The sequence below is a fragment of the Pteronotus mesoamericanus genome, unplaced genomic scaffold (genome assembly GCF_021234165.1).
Source record: "Pteronotus mesoamericanus isolate MK-2021 breed Mesoamerican mustached bat unplaced genomic scaffold, CSHL_Meso_final scaffold_705, whole genome shotgun sequence".
NCBI classification, from domain to species: domain Eukaryota; kingdom Metazoa; phylum Chordata; class Mammalia; order Chiroptera; family Mormoopidae; genus Pteronotus; species Pteronotus mesoamericanus.
In genome coordinates, this window is record NW_026555326.1 from 3798276 (window position 1) to 3822899 (window position 24624).

The window sequence follows — 24624 nt, forward strand, 5'->3', positions numbered from 1 at the left end:
AACATTACCTGGAAACAAATGGAAATGAACACGTCACTACCCCAACTCTATGGGACACACTGAAAGCGGTCCTGAGAAGGAAGTTCACAGCACTACGGCCTACTAAAGAAGCAAGAGAAATCTCCAACAGCCTAACCCCACATGGAAAAGAAGTCAGAGAAAACAAGCAAAAAATCCCAGAGCAAGTAGACGGAAGGAAATCATAAAGATCAGACCACAAACACATGACGTAGACACTAATACAGCAAAACAATAAATCAATGAAGCTAAGAGCTGGCTTATTGAAAAGATAAACAACACTGTTGACCCTTTAACCTGACTCATGGAGAAAACAAGAGCGAGGACCCAAATAAATAAAATCAGTAAGGAAAGAAGAGCTGTAACCACTGACATCACAAAAATACAAGGGATTGTTAAAAACTTCCATGAACAACTATATGCCAACAAGTTGGATGACCTGGGTGACATGGATACATTCCTAGAAGCCAGCAATGTTTCTACAAATCAGGAAGAATCAAAAAATACGATTAGACTGAAAAACTAATGAAATTGAAGCAGCAATAGAAAAGCTCCCAGCAAATGGGAGTCTTGGTCCAGGTGGCTTCACAGGTGAACTTAATGAAACCATCAAAGAAGACCAGGCACTGTCTTCAAATTATTCCCAAAACTGAAGAATATGGGAGACTCCCAAGCTGACTCTACTAGGTTAGTACTGTTCTAATTTCAAAACCAGATAAAGTCTCTAGGAAGAAGGTAAATAATAGGCCAATATCCCTGATAAACATAGACGCTAAAGTACTAAAAAAAATATTAGAAAACTGCATCCAGCGTCCAGTATGATCATTACATAGATCATACACGATGATCAAATGGGATTTAATCTGGGGATGCAAGGTTGGAATGATATCCAGAAATCGATTAATGTGATACATCACATACACAAAATGAAGGTAACAAAATCACGCAATCATACGAACAGGCTCAGAAAAAGCACTTGATAGAATGTAGCACTGATTTGGGATGAAAAACTCTCAGCAAAGTGGGGCTAGAGAGATCCTACCTCAACATAATAAGGGCCATATAACAAAAACCTTAGGCCAACATCATACACAATACACACAAGCGGAAAGTGTTTCCCTGAAGTCTGGGAACAAGCCAGGGATGTCCACTTCCCACACTCTTGCACAACATAGTACTGGAAGTCCGAGCCACAGCAATTAGACACGAAGAAATAGGAAAGGTATCCAAATTGGAAAAGAGGCAGCAAAATTGTCGTCATTCACAAATGAGAAGATATAGTACATAGAAAACACTAAATACTCCACTGAAAAGCAAATAGCTCCAATAAATGAATTTGGCGAAGGAGCAGGATATAAAATTAATATTCAGGATTTGGTGGGGCTTTTATACACAAAGAATGAACTATCAGAAAGAGAAAGTAAGAAAACAATCCTATTTACTAAGGTAACAATAAAATAAGGTACCTAGGAATAACATTAACCAAAGAAGGAAAAGACTCTACTTGGAAAACGGGAGGACGCTGAAGAATGAAATTGAGGAAACTACAAAGAAGTGGATTGGAAAAATTAACATCATTCAAACGCCCATACTTCCCAAAGCCACCTATAGATTCAATGCCATTCCTATTAAAATGCCAATGGCATATTTCACAGATCTAGAACAAGTATTCAAAAACTTATATGGAACCAAAACAGACCTCGAATAGCGTCAGCAGCCTTGACAAAGAAGAGCGAAGCTGGAGGTATCACTATACATGATATCAAGCTATACTACAGGGCCAATGGAATAAAAGCAGCCTGGCACTGGCATAAGAACGGACATATACATCAATGGAACAGAACAGAGAGCCTAGAAATCAACCCATGCCTATATGGGTATCTAATAATTCACAAAGGAGATCAGAGCATCCAATGGCGTAAACGCAGTATCTTCAATAACTGGTGCTGGGAAAACCAAACAGGGGTGTGTGAAGAATGGAACTAGACCACAGACCTGCTCTACGCACAGGAAAATCTCAAAACGGATGAAGACTTAACTGTTGGTTGTGAAAGCATAAAAATTCTAGAAGAAAACAGAGGCCGTAAAATCTCAGATGTGTCATAGTGATATGTTTGCTGATACGTATAAGACAAGGGAAACAAAAAAAAAATAAACTAATGGGACTACATCAAACTAAAAGGCTTCTTCACAGCAAAAGAAACCATCAGGAAAATGAAAAGGGAACCCACTACATGGGAGACCATACTCACCAGTGATACATAGGATAAGGTGTTGATTTCCAAAATCCTTAATGAATTCATACAACTAACACCAGGAAGACAAACAATCCAATTAAAAAATGTGCCAAGGCCCTGAATAGATACTTCTCCAAAGAAGACACAGAGAGGGCCAATACATACATGAAACGATGTGGAATGTGACTAATCACCAGAGACATGCAAACTGAGGTACAGTGAGGTGTCACCCCGCACCCACCCTCATGGCCACCATCAAGAAACCAACAAACAGCAAGGGCTGGCGAGGATGAGGAGAAAAGGGAATCCTGGTGCGCTGCTGGTGGGATGCACAGTGGCATAGCCACTGTGAAAAATGATACGGAGTTTCCTCAAAACATTAAAAATGGAACTGCCTTTTAACCCAGCGATTCCACTTGTAGACATATAATGTCAGAATTCCAAGACATCAGTTCAAGAGAATCTATGTACTCCTACGTTCACAGCGGCGTTATTTACAATAGCCAAGATTTGGGAACAGCTCAAGTGCCACCAGTAGACCAGTGGATAAAAAAGCTGTGGTATCTTGATGTACACAGTGGAAAGCTATGTGGCCATTAAAAATGTACTCTTACCTTCTGTGATTGCATGGATGGGCTTGGAGATCATCCTGCCAGGTAAATTAAGGCATCAGAGAGAGACAAACACCATGTACTCTCACATATATGTGGAGTCTAATGAACAAAACAAACTTACCAACAAAATAGAAAGGAGAGGCGTGGATACATGGACCAGACTGACAGCTGACAGCGGGGAGTGCGAGGGGGGCTGGATAAAAGAACTTGAAGGGAAAGTCAAAGAACGTATGGGAAACCCATAGACGCAGACTGCGGTGTGGTGCTGGCCAGAGGGAAGGCGGGGGCGGGCTCTGGGCGGAGGTCCACAAGGGGGGCGGGTGGGGACATTGTAGTAGTGTCAACATTAAAATTAAAAAGTTATGGAAACTTTATACAGCTGTATAACTATCTGTATAAATTTAGTTGTATGAATTAGCAGTAGAAAGTTAGTTGTAAAAATAAAATGATGTATTTTAAGGTTAAAAATACATAAACCAGATAATTGTCTAAAAGTTTTCCTTATCTCTTGGAAGTAATTCTGCTGTGTTATAGGAAACTCTGACTTTTCTAATTGGTCTGTCTCCATTTTCTTCCGTGACTTGTCCTACGCTCAGTGGTTTGCTGTTTCATACCGTAGACAAGCTCGCCTTGTTCAGTAATGCCAGACGAAGAGGGCACCTACAGGGTGTTTACCGAGTATACTGAAAAATGCTCAGAGAAAGAGCGAAGTATGTAGACTTGCTCTAATTTTAGTTTGTCGGATTGTATGTCCTGTGGTCTTCCCAGCCTAGGGTGGCAAGTACGTTTGGCGGAGACCGTAAGCGACTTTTTGGTGCCCGCTGCGGCGCGCGTTTAGCCCAGATACTCGGATGGGCTCAGCTGCTCACACAGAGAGCGCAGTCAAGAATCCACTGTGTGCTCAGCAGCAAGGCAGGCACCCAGGGTAGGACCGCCACCCAGTACACACCTTGTGACTGACATTTTCACAGGGGCTCTGTTATAGAGCTGAATGGTGTTCTGCAGAAAGGTATGTTAAGAGTCCAAAACCCCAAGCCCCACGAACAGGACCTTATTTGGAATAGGGTTTTTGAAGATGTAATCCAGTCAATATAAGGCCATTGGGTTGGAATAGGGTTTTTGAAGATGTAATCCAGTCAATATGAGGCCATTAGGTTGGTCCTAAACTCACAGGACTGGCATCCTTCTAAAGAGACAGAATTTTGACATAGATCCATACGGAGAGGAGAAATGCTATGTGAGGACACAGGCGCTATGGGAAGACAGACATGGGGAGACAGAGGCAGAAGTGGGAAGTGGCAGCCACGTGCCCAGGAAGGACTGCGACTACCAGGAGGTGGCAGAGGCACGGAGCGACCCCCGTGAGGCTTTGGAGGGATCATGTTTGCCAGCCCCTTAACTCTGAACTTCCAGACTCCTAAACTTCCTGAGAAGTAGTTCCTGTTGTCCAAGCCCCCAGTCTCTGGTGTTTTGTTGTGGCAGCCCTAGCAAACTAACAGTGCATTTACTTTTAAGATTCGTTCTCTCACACAATGCCTTCCCTCTGTTCCCGCAACGTCCACTCTCAGCAGGGCTGTTTTTATGGTTTTACTACGCTCTTCCCGCATTTGCTTCCTTCGCCCTGGTGAGTACCTCATTTTTTTTTTTTTTTGTATGCACTGCCTTGGTTTCCAACAAGTTACCGATTTCCTCTTGAGTCCTATCACATCTTTGTTCATTTCAATCAGAAATGGAACACCTAGGTTCAGGCTTTTAACCAGCGGACGGTTATAGTCTCGTCTCCTTTCCGCCATGTGACGAAACGGTAGTACGGCCATTCTGCAGATCTGAATCAGAGATGTCACTGCCAACTCACCCTGTATTACAGGAATAGTTAATTCTGGATCCAAAGTGGGTGTCTGTGTCTATGTGTACTATGCCATTCATTGGATCTGGAGGAGTTGGACACACTTTACCTATGGGAAGAAACAGAATTCTGGAGCCAGGTAGAGTACTCTGAGCTTTTGCATAGCAAAAGGTCCCAACCTCACTGTAGCTTACTAACAAGTACATGCAATTCTGAAGCTTCCCCAGATTTTTGACTGACCAGACCCCTCAGAATAGGCCACCCACAAAGCACCATGTTAGAAGGACCTCTCATCCAGACCTGTCCTATCTCTACCTCAAATTTCTCATCAAAATGTAAAGGGTAATCATGGCTTTATAGCATACTCGTATGAAATTTTACTTCCTACCTGGTTATTCAAGCAAATTATGTCTCCTTTCATTTCTTCCCTGTGTAAAATGCTTCCCCCCCGCCCCCGACAAGTACTTCTTGGAAAGTCTCATGAAATGCACATTTCAACAAATAATCGGGAATGACCTACAACACCAACTCTTACGTCCACTTATCTGGACACGTATAAAAAAAAAAGTTTTTTATCTCAATAATTTAAACAAACTAAATAAGATCCTACGGATAATTTGTCAGACATAGGGAAAAAACCCTCCAATGCAGGGTGTACTCACGTTTACAGGCATCCTTGGCACTTGACCACTCCAGGTTGTCTTGACATCTGATGGAGAATGACCTCCGAATGTACCCCGGGAGGCATTCATACGTTAATGATGTCCCGACAGGAAACTCAGACCCGTTCGTTTGGGTCTTCAGCTTAGCAAAATGAAAATGGCCTGGGTCATTACAGTATCCTAGCAAACAAGACATCAAGAATATCAGACTTAACACAGAGAAACCCAAGGACTTTATATCTCTATGCCGTTAGATTTGATGCCAGGACCAAAGAAATTTCAGTTCCGGAGAGAGAATTTCCGTGTAACCTTGCGGGTGGGGAGCTCCATCATTAGCACATGCCCATTAGAAAATATACTATCTGAAAGGGCGTTCCACCATTTGGTCACTTTGCTCATATAATTTACTGTACAAGACAGCTTCGATTCAACTTCTCCCATTTTTTCCTGGGAAAGAGCTCTCCTGCCTGGGTTCCACCATTCCTGTCCAATTTCCTTGATGTTCTGTGCATCAAACCGCAACAGAGTTGGGGTCACAAGCATGAATGGAGGACTCAAGGTATTTCTTGACACTAGCAAGCTGCCAACAATCTTGCAGGCCTGGCTTGTAAGCAAGCCACTTCAACACCAGGAGGGAACAGATCGCATCACCTTAATAGCAAAGAAACAAACAAGGGAACCTGCACTCATTATCGTAAGGAAACATCATCTGAAGTGTATATTGAATTAAATTCTAGCTTTAGCTCCATGACCCTATGGCTTATTAGCTCAGGCCTCACGTTGGATTCAAATATATCACTCCCCAAAAGCACATATGCTTGGAAAAATAGAAATCATTTCCACTTGGTTTTGACAACACCTTCTCTTTCAGCTTCTCTTTCAGCTGTCCTTTACCTCCCTTCCAATTATTTATTCAAATAGTAATTGTTATACCACAGCCAATTCTGTACCCAGAGCTTCATCGGCTGGAAGATTTGCAAACCAATTTCTGACCTCTTCAAAATTATTTAATAAGTTTTCTCTACATAAGAAATGTAGAGAAAAATGCACAACACTGTACTTGAACAACAACAAAAAGATTTTTAAAAAACTGGCTGATTTTCAAGGTTTTCCATGGGATATTTGTTTCTCTGTATGGGTCTTTGACTTTTATCTTCGAGCTGAACTATTAGCTCTACTAGCTTCCAGTTCAAAGCATCCCCGTCAGGACTGAAATTCACCACTAAAGACAAAGCACACACGAAGATGGCCTGGATGGTCTCCGGCCTAACAGTCTGGATGAGTAAACTGGGGGTGCCATCTCAGATAGGGGTCTGAACAAGAAGAAAGTCACAGCACTGAATCAATTGTCTCTCACTATTGATTCGGTCAGTACGGACTAGACTTCTACATTGGTAAAGACTTCTACGTTGGCACTCATAAGCGTCCCTGAAATTGAAGCCACGGTGAAGGGGGAGGACAGCGAGCGCAAAAATGACTTCTGACACTCTAGCACTTGGTCCTTTTCCTTTCGGGATCGTTCTTTTCTCTCCGTTTTTCTCCTTGGTCGGTGTGTACCCTCAGGACTAGGGTCCTTTCTCCAATTCACTCTCTCCTACAGACTTCACTTCCTGAAGATGGATGTCTAAGGGGACAAGGGTGTCTTAGGAAACCTGCTCCAGACCTCAGAACTACACACTCCCTTTACTTTGCATTTTCCTTAGGGCTCAACTTCCCTTGCTCTTCTTTTCCACTGAAGGGAGAAGAATTCAACGACTAAAGTTACTGGAGGCAAAGGAGCAAATAGGCTTTATTTTAATTTACAACTTAGCCCAAACTGGCTTAAGGACTCCATGCTGTTTGTCTGCAATGTAATTAACAGCGATTTTGCCTGGCTTTGTATTCCCCCGGCCTGTGCTTGCCCGCAAACCTGTAGATGTCATAACTCATGTTCGTTAAGGTCCTGAAGCATTTGCTTTCAATTCCTATGGTTTGACAACATTTGCCTTTGAATTCCAGTCAGAATGAAAACCACCATCCACCACATCCCCCTCCGTTTCCCAGCTCTGGAGAAGCAAGGGTCATCAGAACCTTATATGCTGACATATCCCAAAATCATTTATTACTGATGGAGCATTTACTTGTGTCCCTGCACAAATAAACAGGATGCTGTAATTACAGGCTTTTGGGATTCTGTCTTAGGTGTTCTGGACCCATCCAGGATGTGGGTAGCGTGCGCTAACCTGGAGGTCCACAGCGAGGGGCAGGGCCGCTCCACATCCCGTTCCCGTGACCGTCACTGGTGCAGCGGATGGTGCTCTCCCCAATGAGATCGAACGTCGCCCCTCTGTCTGCGTGGTGGTCACACAGGTAAGTTACTTCTTTTCCATAAGGAAAGATTTCCAGAGATTTTCCTGTGTGTCTTCCATTAAGGATATCGGGGGGATCTGGACATAAGATTCCTGGAAAGAAGGCGAAAGCTGTTACGTTTCATGGGGGAGTTTGCTCCAGAGCCGTTCCATAGTCACGGGGTGTTAGAGTTGCTGCTACCTAAAGCATTTATGACAGCGTGTCTTTGGGGTAGGCCTTTGATGAGATGAGTCAAATGATGTAAGATCTCAATCCCAGTTTTCATTGAAAGAGTACAAAAAAGAACGTGCTTATCTTGAGTCTTCTTGACAGTTAAGTCTTCTGCATAAGGGAAACTTTACACACTTCAATTCAGTTCCAAAACTTTAAAAGAAAACTCCTGTACAAGTATTTTAACTTTATTAAAAATCTGTAGAAGAAAATCATCCCTTTGGAGGGTTACTCATTCAACTACTTAATAAATATTACTTGAGCACTTATTCTGTGCCAGGCACTTATCTGGGCCCTGGGATGCAGCACAGATAAAGCCACTGTCCTCCAAGGAGCTTACATTCGTGAGAAACGTTTCTACAACGTATCCATGGGTACTACTCACCTTAAAGATACAGAACCTTTCCTTGCTTACTTACTTATACTGGTTGTCATCTTGATTATGACAGAGTGCTGACCCAACAAACTGAAGCTTCATTGGTCATTGTGATAATCCTAAGCAATTCAGGATGCTTTGTTTGTTACAATGTAAGGATCTGTTCATGCTTTAATTTTCTTCTGTATTTAGGCAAGGCACAAATAGCTACTCCTCTCTAGTACATGCTTGTCTGTGTCAAACAGTCCCCTCCTCGGTACTAATTGGCATTTCTAACCAGGCTTAGGGTTTGGAAGAAGCTACTTCAAATTCTAAGAGTCATGAGAAATAAGAAAGACAGTTCAGTCAATACCTGAGCTCTCATACACGTCAGTAGGCCAGCCACTTGTTATGTCTCATCAAGAAACACTGGGTGCTACAGGTAGCAGGCATCTACGTGTAAGTGACTCTCATGTGTTTCATTATAAAAAGTACATTTGATGTCTGAGTACATTTGTAGCAAAATACACATTGTAGTAATATTTTATACATACATATGTATATACGTATTCTGATTTTTAAGATCAAAAGGTGACGCAAAATCTTCTCTTCAAATGGGCAGAATAGGAGAACTTGGTATTGACATCGCAGAATCATTTCTTAAGTCATCTGTTACTTCTGATCCGTCAACATAATTTATTCACGTATGCATTTTGAGAGCTTGAGGAATCTTAAAGTGCTTACCCTCTGTAACGTTGCTCCTCTCTTTCCCGCATTCTGGCCTTTCTCTGCTCTGCCATACGTATAACATTTGTTTGTTTATTGTATTTCCTGACCATCTCCACACTTGGGTATAAATAACATGGGGAGAGGGAATCCACTTGCTCACAGTTCTAACACCAGAGCTCAGAAGAGCATGAAGTACATAGTACGTACTCAGTAACTACTTGTGGGAATGACTGAATTTTTTTCTCAGTAGAGACAGACTCATTGATAGAGAATGGGTTGACAGGTTTGGGCAGATGGTTCGGGGGCTGGAGGGATGGAGCTAAAAAGAAAGGGAACTTATGGACCAGGACAAGTGTGGTGATTGCAGGGCCCTGGGGGAAAGGAGGAGGGATTAATGGTAATAAAAATACAATAAAAAAGAACTATTAAAATACAAAATGAAAGCGGTGATATGCATCAAAAGTAAAAAAATGTTACCTACTTATATGTTAGAAAAGAAATAGAAAAATCATACAGGGATTGCATCCTGGTGGTAGAAAAAATGAAAAAGAAAGAATTAGGAAATGAAGGAACACAGAAACTCGTCAGCGCTTCCCATTGTTTAATCTCTCCTGACCTAAAGGTAAAGCAGGATATTTCACATAGAACACAGAATTTTTCAAAATGACAGAGGCAGAGCAAACGCATCCCAAAACACAGGATGCACAGCAAAGTACATGACAACAAATTAATCACAAGTTAATACTCATAAAGTCAGCAGCTATTTCACAATAATTCAGGTTAAAAAAATAGGAGACCCACACATGGGTGGCCGTAGGTCAAAATACTAACCAGGTCAAGGGGGGGATTGGTCTAAGGTGTTTCTCCTTCTACTCACGTTCACACACAGGGACGCTGCTATTCCAACGGCTCTCCATCCCGACCAAGACACAGTGACTAGCAGGGCTGCCTTTTAGGTGGAATCTAAGGAAGCAAAAGGTAGCGAGTAGGTGAGCTGGTTTAGCCAAAACGCCATTCATTAGCAATCTGCAGCCCTGCCGAAAATCATAGCGTCTGAACCCAGCAGGTGGCAGGGGCCTGGGGGCCACTCCAAGCTGGACAAATCACAGCCTCCAGGAAGGGAGAGCAGGAAAGCACTGTCAGTTGGCCACGTAGCGTGGAGTCCCAGCCTTCAAGAAGGCACTCATAGCAGAGCCGCCATCTCCTTGATCCTGGCCCCAGACTCTGAGAAGTGAATCTCTAGCTGTTTGTTCTAAGACAAACCTCCTCAATCTACTCATTGTCCTTACGGGAAACTCAGTCTTCTAACGCAACAGCCTCCGAATTCTGATACTGAAAGAGCGAGTGGAACAGCTCCCACTTTGGATTGAAAAAGAGGATCACTGGAAAGAGATGGAAGACTGTTCTTCTGTCTCTACATCTGTGATGGCTGGGAAGGAGGCTCACAACAGCATGTTGGGCCATGGGAGAGTAGGTGTGAACACTCTAGGGGAAAAGGAAAGGACATCGGAGGTGTCCTTGCTTGAAATCATCCGGAATTCTAAATGTTCTGTGGGACCCTGACGGTTCCTAAACCTTGTCGGAATTGGCACTGGGAGCTGGCCAGGATTCTTGGGAACATTCTGAGCAGGCGCTTTACTGCTCACACTTGATCCTCCCCATGGGGAGATGTGCACACTGCGAAGAGCATCGGATTCACAGGGACAAGTTCAGGACCTTACGGAAAACATCACGTCAGCCACCATGCTCACCATACAGCGCTCTTGGCCCATCACCCACCAGAAGATTTATGATTAGCTTGACATGCATATTCTTACATTTTTGCCTCTGTAACAAGTTTCAGTTTTGACGGTTAAAGGAATGACTGAAATACTTCTTCAATAATCTTACTTATTTTAATAAGCTTTCTGTTTACATATCAAACTGTTCTGGGGACTCTTCAAATTACTTTTATTCTTCTCTGCTTAGAAAATATGTTTTTTCCACTCAGTGTGTGGCATACATGAGTTCTGTCCAGAAGGCATCCAGCCTTGTAACATGGAAAATAGAGACATTTAGTAAAGAAGCTACAAGGTACAAGGAACATTGTACATGAGACTGTGATGCATCAGTCCCCTTCCAAGGAGGCACCTTGGGACCTCACACAGTTCCCCCGATTGCCATGAGCTGCCCTGACATTTTCTCTTGAATCTCATTGATGGTCTGAACTCTTTTCCCTTTCAAAGGTGATTTTAGCTTTGGGAAAAGCCAGAAGTCGCAGGGCGCCAAATCTGGGCTGTAGGGGTGGCAGAGACACTTGGGTGATGCGATGTTTCGTCAAAACCCTGCAAGACGCACGAGCGGGCACATTGTCATGGTGAAGCTGCCCATCACCAGTTGCCCATAGCTGCGGCCTTCTGCATCATCCAAATACTTTTTGCAGAGCAATCCTCAAGCTTAATGGAAAATTTGATGCAGATTTGTCACTCTTCTTGCTCAGTCATTTTGAATGAGATGGCCACACAGGACGCATGCTCACTCAGCAGCGCCGATCACCCTCACCGACTAGCACAGTGAAGTTGTCACTGCTCATGCATGCCCATTCCGGCCACTCACCTTGGCTGTCTGGGAGCATCGTGTCGCGCGATCTGTGCTCATTGTATTTAGAGTGGTTGGGCCTTTTCGGGACAGATCTCATATACTCATAACCAGTCATTGTATTTGTCTTTACACATGCCATTTAATATAGGTCCCATTTTCCCCTTCAGATCTCCTATTATTATTTTCACCTGTTTCTTACTGTTAACTTTTCCTACATGCTTTCAAACTTTAATCCTCCCAGTTTGTTTGTTTCTTTCTTTGTTTGTTTCTTTGGTCACACCAAACCTTCCCTTTTTGAATTAAATTCCAAACCTAGTTTCAGTCTCCAGAAGGCCAGGCAAGCTCACACTCACCCCTCATCACAAACGAAGGACACTTTTGCCCCAAGCTCGAGACTGAGTGGAAAGAGCACACGGCCATTGGGGAGTGGGTCCCGGAAGTCAGCACATGATTTCACTGGAGGAAAAGGAAAACAGAGATCGATGACACAGGTATGTGGAGAAGAAGCCCCGAGCTAAACCTATCAAACCAGACAAGAGCGTATGTACCTGCACATCTGGGGGCTGCGGGGCTCCAGTCCCCCTGGGGCGTACAGCGCAGAGAGGCAGCCCCTCTGAGGTCGTAGCCGGGCTCACAGCTGTAGAACACTTCCTGCCCGGGGGAAAAGTTGGCCTTGTCGCTTAGGGTGCGCTTACCATGCAGGATTGCTGGAGGCGGCTGGCACACTGGGGAAAGAACAGGTACAAAGTTCTTGTAAATTATGGGGGACAACTGATACCCCAACCTCTGCATTTTACTCATGTGGAAGTTAAGTATAGGGGAAAGATGTAGCCAAAGTCCTCAAAGCAAGTAAGAGTTAGAGAATTAGAAACTACTCTTTCCCTGCACAAGGTTTAATATGTATCCATAAGTCTACCAGGCACAGGGCCCCTTCTATGGCGCTGGCCATTTAGCAGGAAGTTATTTGTGTTTATGGGCTCCCCCATGCACATATTTGCTAAAAAGGGAATCTCATTTACATCTTCTTCTTTTGATAATGAGAAGATTGCTTGGGTGTAAATCTATTTTACATATTTTCCCTTCATCTCTGTCACTGCACTCTTATGATCAAAGTGTAGTAATAATTCATATTTATATCTTGGTCTGTTTGTCCTCCTCGCTGCTCTCAGTGATTGCACAAGCTGATATGAGTTGGTGGAAGAACTGTAAGTTCCTTCTCTATCCCTGTGTATCAGCCACAATTATTGACCAAGCCACTTCTAAGCCAGCTATCATGGCATAAGACGACAAAACAAGCCATCAAGAACAAAATGCCCTCAACATGCTGGTCCATGTAATGAAAGGGCATATTGCTTAGAGTATTTCAGTCCAGGTTTGGCTGCCTCCGTAATCAGCCCTTTTGATGCCAGCTTTGGTCATCAGAGCTCATTTGAATGTCAACCTAATTTCTATCAAATTAAAGATGAATGAAAAATCTATTTGTCTTTTAGGAAGTTACTTTTACTTTTAACCTCAGAATCCTAACGATAAAATGTGGGATGAAGAACAGAATTGACAAACCCTAAGGTCCTTGTACCTATTCTGAAGCTAGGATATTGGTCTTCATAACCAGTTTCTTTCTTTCTGTGGTAGATGCTGATAAAATCCAGACAGCATCCAGGCTCTAGGGTCTGACACACATGCATTCTTTTCCTGGGTATGCAGCACCTGATATGGATGATTAATTTAACCTCTGAAAGACCAAGCTAACTTCACTGTCATATAGATATATGAGTAATACTATTTCAAAGGCGGGTTATAAAGAGTCAATGAGACAGTGCATATAAAGTACTTATTACACAGTTGACCAGAACGTTTACATCATTTTTCAATGTAACTGAGAGCTGGTGCTTTGTCCTGAGACTTATTCAGTATGAGAGTCCTCCATGTCTCCTTTCTTGATTAATTATGGTCTTGCTTCTCAAGATAAAGGCATAAGCACCGAATGCACACACACACATATCCCATCTTTGTTTCAGGCTCCATGCTAAGCAACATGACTCACGCTGCTCACCACGCACCTTCCCGCCAGAACAGGCACCACTCCCCCCGTTCCTCCCGCGGCTCGGGTCCCCTGCGGGCCACTTCGGAGCCTCAGTCAGACTCACCGCGGAGGCAGCTGGGCAACTCCGGCTCCCATCTGTTCTGGGCCTGGCATCGCACGCTGGAGGGCCCTTTCAGCACAAAGCCAGGCTGACACCTGAACCTCACGACTTCATTTAAGGGGAAGAAGCTTCTGTTCTCGGACTCCCTTATTCCGTTTTCAACGTCTGGAGGCGAGCATGTATTAGGTACGAGGCACTGAGGCGGAGGGCCGCTCCAGGTGCCGGAATGATTGTCTTCGCTGGTGCAGTGTATTGACTTCTCGCCCACGAGGACAAACTTTGGCCTTCTCGTTCCAGAAATGCAGTGATAGGTCACCACCGTTCCGTAGGGAAAGTGCTCTCCGTTGATGTTATTGTAATCTCCGTGGGCGATGGCTGGGGGGGGCTCACATTCAATACCTGGGTGAAGCAAAGAATTTAAATAATAGTGAATTGAGATAACTAGTGTGAGAAATCCAATGAATTACTAAGTTTTTACTATTTTTACATTTATTTCCTTTTAATCTTTGTTAGCATATAGATTATATTCTACACAGTTATAATTTGTTGGGCAAAACAAAAGCATAATTCTGCTTTTCTGACTGATATTATTTCATGTAAACATACGTATTTATTAATACAATTCATATTCTTTTTTAATATTATATATTTTTTATTTATTTATTTTCCACTTTTTTATTGTTCTATTACACCTGTCCCAGTTGTTCCCCATTCCTCTCCCTTTTCCTGCCCTGTAAACATATCCATTTATTAATACAATTTATATTGATTTCATTCAAAATAGCTCTTGTTTATATTATACCAAGGTTATACAGTTTTCCCCTTACTCTTTTCCAATTGTTTTCTTCTGATTTTTGTTATAAATGCAACCAGCATAGCTTTAAAGAAATAAAATCATAAGACCCTTGCTTTAAAAAAACAATTTATAGGGAAAGAGAAGCTACAGAGTTATGTAGAAGTAGAAAACACAATTTGAATATATTTGCATATACATGAGAATATTCATGAAACTCTAGACTACTGTATGTTAGACATTTTAAAAATCTAAATGATATAAATGAAAACATAAATCACCAATATTCATTTAAGAAGAGAAAGCTACCAAGTGGGCTAGGGGGGAAGAGTAGAGAGAGAGGAAAATAAGTTGTATTGTACTTGTCTAGTGGTTTTGTTCAGTGTCACCCAGGCTAAATGGAACTAGGTCACCCAGACGTACTTCGCCTATATGGCTCTGGGTTAGGGTTGAAGCTTGAGAAATTGGCCTGAAATTTGAGAGGCAGAAGTGAAACAACAAGCAATCTCCTCTGAAGGTGACCTTTGGCTGGAGGTGACTAGGGGACGGCAGAGGCAGAGGCACCAGGGATTTCAGTTTGCTCTTGCTCTCCCTGTTTTTGCATACAGCTCTCCCGAAATGCCTGTCCTGCTCACCTACACTGAGTCCTACGCACTGTCAGATATGTCACTGTGGACTTGGAGCAGCAGCAGCTGTAGCAGCAGCCATGGAGAGCCAGCCCTCCTTAGTTTTCTCCACCAGCTCTTCCCAGCTCTGCCCCCGCAGCCAGGTGTGCTTCTCCTCCTGAAAGCTCCAACTCTGAGGCACCTGGTTAATGATGGTTCTCACATTTTTAGAGCAGGTGCTCACACAGGAAGGTCTAATTCCATAACGAATCTCTTATTTCATAATTCTGACAGTTCTGCTTCCATATTTGGACAAATATTTATCCCAGGGTAACAGAGGAAACTGGGATTTGTTCTATAATATGATTATATTTAAGAAATTCATGTTAATGCTACTGTGGAAAAGGGCATGCAAATAGTTGATGGCATGCAGGGACAAAAGGTCCCCTAATTATCACATATGGCCATCTATAAGCACAGAAACAAAGCTGTGCGTGACAAAGTGGTTGCTGTCCTAGAATATTTTAGGGAAGGCATAATATAATAGGGTTGGTTGCTTGCTTTTCAGTGCACTAGAGAACTTGAGAGAACAAAAATGGTGAGTTCAAAGCTTTAATTCCTGGTCAATGCCTGGATAAGGAAGTTTCTATATCTGTCCTGAAATAACACTTGCATCTTATTGCCACAGGGCTAAGATTTCTGAAAAACAAATCTAACATCTAACCTTGTGGCTGAATTCTAATGCAAATTGAATTCACAACTTCGCAGGGTCTCTATGCTAAAGCTGGAACATTGCTTGGAAGAAGATTCTGAAAAGTGAGCTGGAGATATATGGACAGATCCCAATGTACTGGATAAGTTGAACCTGGAAGTTCTGCCGAGTTACCCTTTGCTAGGAGAAGCAGCTTTTCTTCTCCTGTCTGACAAGGTAAGCCTCCCCTTGCCTGAAGAAATGCTAGTGGCCCCTCCTGAGGTAGCTGCCCTGATACAATTACCAGAGGAAATATAGGTAGTCCAGTTAAATTTGAAATTCAGTAAAGTAATAACATATTTCTAAGTTTAAGTATATCATAGAATCACATTGTGCATATCTATATTGCAAAAATATTTTTTGCTTATCTGAAATTCAAATTTAACTGGGTATAGTATATTTTCACTTATTAATAATGGCAACTCAAATAGTAAAAACTCATGCTCTTCCACAGGACCTACATTTACCACTTCACATCGTTTCTAGTCCTTTGACCGGAATCAAGTCCCGGCAGGGCTAGAGGTGCAGTTGGGTGGGGAGAGAATCAAAATTATGACTCACGAGAAATTCAAATGTATCAAAAGAACTAAGATTTTCATTCCAATGTGCTAGTTTGAGTGTGCATTATACTAAAGTTGAAAGGCCAGAACTTTACTAACATACCTCAGAGGAATAAATCCTATTAATATGGAGAAGGGCATGAAACCTATACAAAGTAACTAAAGGCAGAGAAAGTTACATCAGCCGCCTGCTTTGTGCTGTCTGACATGGAACTCAGCCCACCAGAGATGCAGGCAGACCATGAGGAACCTCTGGACAAAGAAAATTCCTGCAAAGACTGATTAGTACCTTATCATTTACCCACACCATAAAGGGAGAACACAAGGCCACAAAGTATACCCGGTAAAGGATAAACTTTTCCCATACTTTTTCCATTCTCTATTTCCCCATAACCCCATTTTTCCATAGAAACTACAAACAGATACAAGCTCAATCCTTAGAGACAGTCAGGGCCTCTCTTCCTTCCCTCATGAGGAGAGTTCTCTACTCTGTCTATGGAGTGGCTTTTCTTGTTTGTCCTCTCTACTCAATAAAACCTGCTTTTCCACTTTAGGCTTTCATGTGTCTGACTTGGGTGTTGAATTCCTTCCTGTGCAAAACCAAGAACCCTCTTGGCTCTGGGCTTGAGTCCCACTAGGCACTCACCTCTCTGCTGCCACTATGGCCTAGGGAACTGAGAATGCTAGAGTGGATTCATTTTGTAAGACCTGATCACCCACTCCTTAACTAAGTCCATAGGGTTGGGTGGGGAGGGGGTGGGGAAATGTGTTGAAAGAGAGACCATTCTCCTGAGACTTCGAGAAACACATTCATATAGGAGTTTCAGCATCTTTGAAGAACTCTGAGGTGGCTATTCTATGTAGACCAGGAATGACTGTGAGAACTGATGTTGTTGAACCAGGTCCCTGAATTCAAAGGGGAGGAAAGAACCTCGGCAGCACTTCATTGCCAGAGACAATTGAAATAGAAATCAGAATGATGTATCTGCAGAGACCTTTGTCATCAGTTAATTGATCAGGGAATCTCAAAAAGTGAGGTAGGTGAATAGTGGACTAAAGGGTTTGTGTTGGTTTGTACAACTAAAAAGGTCTAGGCCTGGTGACCAGAAGTCTGACTTGAAACATTGTAAAAGAGAGTGTGGTTAGGGGAGAATCAAGATGGCGGAGGAGTGAGTAAAGGTCACAGAGACCTCCTCCCAGGACCGATCTGGAATTACAGCTAAATTGTGGAGAAATTACCTGGGACAAAGAACTGAACAATAGCAAGAGAGGAGCCTTATAACCTTGAAAAGACAGAAGAATCAGCTTTAGCACAACCTAACTGGTAAGGAATGTGATAGAGACTAGAGAAGGCAGGTGGGGTGCCCAAGGGCAGCAGCAACAGAAGGATATTGAAACAGTCAGTTGGATCCCCCTAAGAAGAGCAGGGTATAAACCATAAGCAAGGATCTCCAGCCTACAGCACCAGAGCCCAAAAAATAGTACACAGATAGCAGCCATCTGCGAAAAGCAGCAGGGTTGCTCTCTGCCAGAGACAGGCGGCTGGAGACACAAAGAGCCATTTAAAGGGCCAATGCATAAGTATTTATGTGAAGCCACTTACCCTGGGCTTGACAAAGGCAGAGGCAGAGTGGGCTAGAGACACCTGAGAAGAGACTGGGTGAGGATGCTTTGAGGAGAGAACGGAGAGAGTAGCCAGCGGGATCCTGGTGCTGATGCCTTCCCCATATGGCAGAGGCCATCTGGCTCAGGCAGGCCACTCCCCTGAGTAGCAGCAGTGTGAGAGGACACAATAACCTGCCCCCAGGGGGGACTCTGCCCTATCCTGTGGTGTCTAAGCTGGCCTGCTGAGTGCAGAGTGACTAAATTAACAGCTGAAGGAGACAACCACAAACAGTAGATTCCTGGAGGTCTCAAACAGACTGCCTAGGGTCAGATGAGGTCACCATCTGACATCATCAGAGGCAGATCTAGAAAGAAAAAACAACAGTCTCCTACCATAGAAGTTCACACCATAAAGTTAGGAAATCAAGGCAGATCAATTTAAGAAGCAGAAGCAAAAAAGAAGAGAGAGTCTCACAATAATGGGGAGATGAAGAAACACCATCCCAGTCAAAGAGAAAGGAGGAATCCCTAGGAAGGGACCTAATTGAAATAGAGGCAAGTAAACTATCAGATATTGTGTTCCAAACAATGGTTTTAAGGAAGCTCAATGAGCTCAGTGAGCTCACACTGAATTACAAAAAATGACAGGGAAACTACTGCAAATTATATCAGCACGAAAAAGGATATAGAAACTGTCAATAAGAGACAGGAGGAAATGACGAATACAATTCCTGAATTGAAGAACACAGTACAAGGAATCAAAAGTAGGCTAGATGAAGCAGAGGGTGGAATCAGTGAGATGGAGGACAAGGTAGAAAAAAGCTCCCAGAAAGAGCAAGAAAATGAAAAAAGACTCAAAAAGAATGAACAGGCATTTAGGGAAATGCAGAACAACCTGAAATGTAATAATATCTGTAAAATAAGGACACCAGAAGGAGAAGAGGAAGAAGGGGTAGAGAGCCTGTTGGAAAAAGTAATGAGGGAAAACTTCCCTAATTTGAGGAGAGAAAAAGTCACACAAGTCCAGGAAGCACAGAGGGTCTCATTCAAGAGGAACCCAATGAGGCGTACTCCAAGACACATCATAATTAATATGGCAAATATCAAAGACAAAGAGAATCCTAAAGGCAGCAAGGGAGACAGAGGTAGTAACATACAAGGGAGCCCTGATACAGCTAGCAGCTGACTTCTCAACAGAAACACTACAAGCCAGAAAGGAATGGCAAGAAATATTCCAAGGAATGAAAAGCAAAGGCCTGCAACCAAAACTGCTCTACCCAACAAGGCTCTCGATTAAAATGTAGGCAAAATAAGGAGTTTCCCAGACAAAAGAAGGCTAAAAGAATGCACCTCCACCAAACCAACATTGCAAAATATGCTAAAGGAACTGCTTTAATAAGATGAAGAAAAAGAGTATATGAATACCCAGTTCCTTTCACAGTCACTAGTACTTGATATTACTAATAATTTTAATACTTATTAATCTGATTGTGACAATGATGTGTTATTTTAATTGTTATTTTATTTTTGTTGAAACTAAACCTGTTTTTGTATATTTCTTGCCTATTTATATTATTTTTAAAAAGCTTTAAATGACTTTTTGGTATTTTTTATCCATTTTTTGATTTAATGTTTGTACAATTTTTGCTCTAAAAAAACCCCCAAAAAACTATTAACCCTTTTTAAGATGTGTTGCAACTACTTTCCTATTTAACTTTTTTTATATGTATATTACCATATAGTCTTAAATGTTTAATATAGTCATATTGTCAATGTTTTACTTTATAGCTTCTGGGTTTGAATATTTTACTTCAGGGTAAGAAAAGTCTTATTTTGTATTTTCTCCAAAAAATCCTTAGATTTTACATATTGATTTTTAACTCGCCTGATTATATTTTGTGTAATGTGTGAAATAGAGCTCTATATTTGTTTTATTTCAAATAAAAGTGGTTCATGCACCTTATTTGTTGAATAAGCCTTACTTTCCCTATTGATTTGAAATATCAATTTAATCATGTATTACATTATTAGACAGATATATACATTTGTTTCTAGAATGCTCATGTTATTTTATTGATCTACTTGATTATTTCTGTGCTGGTGTCATATTTTAATTGCTGAGACTTTACAATGGATTTAAATTTTTTAATACTTCATAATGGATTTTGTCTTTTAAAAAAATAAATAAATAAAATAAATCTGCATTTAAAAGACAAAAGAAAGGAACTCCTCACTTTTGAGACCACATGGATGGAACTGGAGAATATTATGCTAAGTGAAATAAGCCAGTTGGTGAAAGACAAATACCATATGATCTCACCTATAAGTAGACTGTTCAACAAAATAAACTAACGAACAAAATAAATCACAGTCATGGAAACATGGAGCAGACTGAAAGTGACCAGTGGGGATGGGGAAGGAGGACAATGGTGGAAAGAAAGAGAAGGGACTAAATAAACAACATGTATGAATGACCTGTGGACATGGACAACAGAGTGGGAACTGACTGTGGGAGAGGGGGGTGGGTGGGATGGGTGGAGGAGGGCAAAGGGGGAAAAATTGAGACAACTGTAATAGAATAAACATGATTTAAAAATTAAAAATTTTAAAAAATAGCGAGTGTGGTTATTCATCAGCCAGTTCCCAGACTTGAAACCCATTTACTGACACACAGGAGTTTGCAGAAATGGGCAACTGGATCGTCTTGAAGAGGCACCCGGCTACACATCCAAAAGATTATGCAACTTTTCCCCTACCCTTCCCCAGCAAGGCTTAAAACCACTTACTGAGGTTTGGATATTAAAAAGGGTTACCGAATTAGAGAGAGAGATGAAAATATAGAAGTAGGTACAGGTATATTATCTTTAATAGAATGAGATCTTGCCATACAAACTGTTTTGCCATCTGTCTTTTTTCACATAAAATATACGTGATAAACATCTTTATATGTCATTAGGTGCTTCTCCATATTTTTCTTTTATGACTGAATAAAATTCCAGTATATAGATGCATTTCTTCTCATTCTGTATGCTTATTTGATGTGTCTTAGGAAATTCTATATAGTCATTATTACCATGTTTCTTTCCTTCCAGTATCTATTTCTGAAGTATATTTTGAAACACATAGTACATTTAGGTTAGGGTAACAATTTTGCTATTGTAAAGAATGCAGCAATGAAAGGTTCACAGTGATCTCCCTATAAAAATCTGTGTTTATTTCTGAAGTAGGACTTCTAAAAAAATAGGCCAGAATTCATATATATGTCCACTTTCGAAGCTTATAGGACATGGTGCTCTTCAAAAGGGTTTATTGAGCCCTCCATATGAGAGTATTGATTCCTCCACAGCTTCACTAACCTTTAAGACCATCACTTTACAAATCTTAATTTCTTTGCTAAGCAGAATGATTATTATACTGGGGGTGACAGAACCAACATTTCTCCATATTAACTGAAGTAAAAATAAATTTTAGAGGCTTTTATACATTTAAGTCCCAGCATCAGAAAAGGCACATCCGAGATAAGGGAGAACTCAATGAAACAGTTGCCGGGAAACCCACAAGTACTTTGAGGACACTAGAGCTGCCTTCAACTATCTGAAGAACAGGATGCAGAAAAGGAATCCAATTCAGATTTTTATAAACCCAGGTGGAAACTTATGAGTCTATTGGTAAAGATAATAGCAAAGAATATTTCAACTCACTCTTACAAACGGGTACTTTATTATCCCAAGCGACACTATTGCCTACGATGATGCATGCAGTAGAGGATTCACCAATGAGTCGGTATCTAGAAGCAAAGAAAAATGAACATTACAGTCTAAGTATACCGGTAATGTCCCTGTCCAGATTGCTACCTACAAAAAATCACAATCTTGAAGAATTCAGGACAATTTCCATTTGTCAAAGTGCTATCAATTTCTCAATTTTTATGACTGTATTTGGACCCTTAAAGTTTCTTTTTTATACCTTGTAAACTGGACAGGATCTCTTTTCTTCATTACCTTAAGTCACATTTCTATATAAATCTAAGGTAAATAAGATTCATCAAAGCAAAAACAAAGGAAGTCCAGGCAGAACAAAAACAATTGAACACTAATTTTATATTATAAATGTTAAAGACAGAAATTCTCAATTAGCATGCCTCAAAGTGTGCCATGAAACTTGAAAAAATGACACTTATATTTACTTCAACAGAGACTCTGTATAGTGATGGAACGAATGTTGGGCTGAACAATTCATAAGAATCGGTATAGAGTAGGGACAAACTTGATATTACTACAAATTGCGATAAATAATGTCAAATAACAGCCAAGTGTTACTTGGTATAGCTAGACCATTATAAATATATATAAATATATTTAAAAAATAATGGCTGCACTAACTTTATTCAAATAGCAAAACGAGCCAATCGGAGCTCAAATGGAAAGTGTGACAGCAGTGGATGTCCTTTAGGTTAGTGGGTTGATTCTGGCCTCCTTTTGTGGGTTTTAGTTCCAATGACAACTTATTCTTCTGAGCCTTGTAATGCCATTCTGGTCTGCTCATTCTTCTGGCTCCATGCGAGTTCTTGGTGGACTCCTGCTGAAGCTGCCTGGGAGAGTGAAGGTGCTTTGCTGGGCTGTCTGGTGTCACCAGATGGGGAGTGGAGGATGCTCAGCCCTCGGGATGGAGAATAAACTCTCCGGCTTGTCCTCTGGCTTCCTGGTGAGGGAGAGTTTCCCACTTCATCTGTGTTGGAGCCAACGGGAAGGAGGAACCTATCTAGGCTGTCTTTAGTGGCTTGGTGGAGGAGCAGGAGACATGGGCCTGGCAGGTTTCTCCCACTAGTTGGAAGATGAAAAGACCCCAAGCTTGGTTCACCTTCTGGTCCTAAGTTGGTGGCTCACTGCTATGGGTGTAGGGTCAAGAGTCACTGGCTCTGGGGTATTCTCTGCTGCTGTGAGGAAGACACTGGGCCTTCTGGCATTCTTGCCATAAAGAAGAGGCTCTCTTGTTGCTGTCTTGAAGTTTAGGTCTTGTTATTTGAGCTCTGCTAATGCTGCTGCTGCAGGCAGAATAGAGCCCATCGTTGCTAGCTGGTGTGGGGCATAAGATGTGTCAGCCCACCCAGAATCAGGGAACTCACAATGGTGTCATTCTTTAAGTTCTGTGGTCCCTAGCCAATTCACCTCTTTCTAAATTTTGGGTTACTTTTAATAGTTGTATTTGAACTATTTCCGGGGTATTTAGTTATGTCTACAGAGAGAAGTGGGGAAAAGTGAATCTTTCCATCTTGTCCTGAAATTGAAAGTTTTAGTATTAACTGTTTAAAAGCTGATTAGAAAAGTTAGTACATATCCATTGTAGAAAAAATGAGAAAGGTACAGAAAATTCCAATGGGAAAAAAATTACCCAAATGCTGTATTGCATAAATTAGCATAATTAATAGGTTAGAGCGGTGCTTCACAAGAGTTTTCATTGCATGTGAAAAATAACCATGGAGATCATGTGAAAACTGGTTCTGATTCAGTAGATGTGAAGATTCGATATTTCTAATAAGCTCCCAGAATATGCTGACCTTGTTATTCTGTGAACCATTTTGGGGTGGCAAGGACTTAAATTCTTTCAGTCTTTTCTATAAAGAGATATACATGTAACATGGATATCAACAGTCATATATGTGTAGCTAAACTGGACCAGGTGCTATACTTCACAGCTGTGTGAGATGACAGCTTCATGATTTCTGTGCATCCTGGGCTTACTTTCCCACCCTTCTCTCTGCCTCCACCTCTGGAGTCTATCCCTGTCGTCTTAGGGTTGCCTACTCCAGTTTATCCAGCAGCAAAGCCCTGTCTTCCTATATGTCTCTCCTCTAAATCCACTTGCTCGAAGCATTTTTTGTTTAATTTGGGGGCACTTTTAGGGAGGTGCTACGCTAGGGAGTGGATGCCATTAGGCATTTTATTCTCTTCCTTGTCTTTCCATTCCTACTGCACTGCAGTAACAAGCAACTTCTTGTCTTGCACAGACCAGCCCCTTTGGAGTTGCAACTTCATAAGATACAATGTCCATCCTAAGAGCAATTCTGGTTTATAACTTTTTTCCATCTTATTATGTATGTATGTATCTTCATTATATATATATGTGACTAATAATAATTTCAGTTGGAAATTATATTTGACAATTTTTATCACACTGAGGTAACGTCCATTAAAATACATATGGTATTTAGTGTTGTGTGTGAGGAAAAAAATGCTTCTGTTCCATTCGTGGTATTTCCTCTTTTTGTGCTTTCAGATCAAATAAAAAATCTGGGACTCATTCATATTCCTCTTTTTATTTCAACTCAATATCTGGTCCATTCAGAAATTTTGTCATCTCTACTTCTGTAATATATCTTGAATACAATCACTTCTCACCTCTCTCACTCTAGCTCAAGGTTTCTCTACGTATATACTGTTAATATTTTGGGCCATCAATTTTTTGATGTGAGGAGGACATCCTGTGCACTGTTACATGTTTAGCAACATCCCTGACCTCTACCCACTAGATGGCAGCAGCATGCTCTCAGTTGTGACACCAAGTGT

At 41.6% G+C, this 24624-nt stretch overlaps 1 protein-coding gene across 2 annotated transcripts in view; it reads right to left on the bottom strand.

Annotated features, from left to right (window-relative positions):
• CR1 (complement C3b/C4b receptor 1 (Knops blood group)) overlaps positions 1-24624 on the bottom strand; it is a 105217-nt gene that overhangs the window by 61470 nt on the left and 19123 nt on the right. For both annotated transcript variants that reach the window (XM_054563480.1, XM_054563479.1), the window contains exons 4-11: positions 21760-21845; positions 13748-14143; positions 12149-12325; positions 11954-12056; positions 9898-9983; positions 7600-7818; positions 5378-5557; positions 4725-4824 (exon numbers count right to left, since the gene is read on the bottom strand). In XM_054563480.1, the coding sequence (XP_054419455.1) occupies positions 4725-4824; positions 5378-5557; positions 7600-7818; positions 9898-9983; positions 11954-12056; positions 12149-12325; positions 13748-14143; positions 21760-21845 (1347 nt within the window). The remainder of the gene's footprint in view (positions 1-4724; positions 4825-5377; positions 5558-7599; positions 7819-9897; positions 9984-11953; positions 12057-12148; positions 12326-13747; positions 14144-21759; positions 21846-24624) is intronic.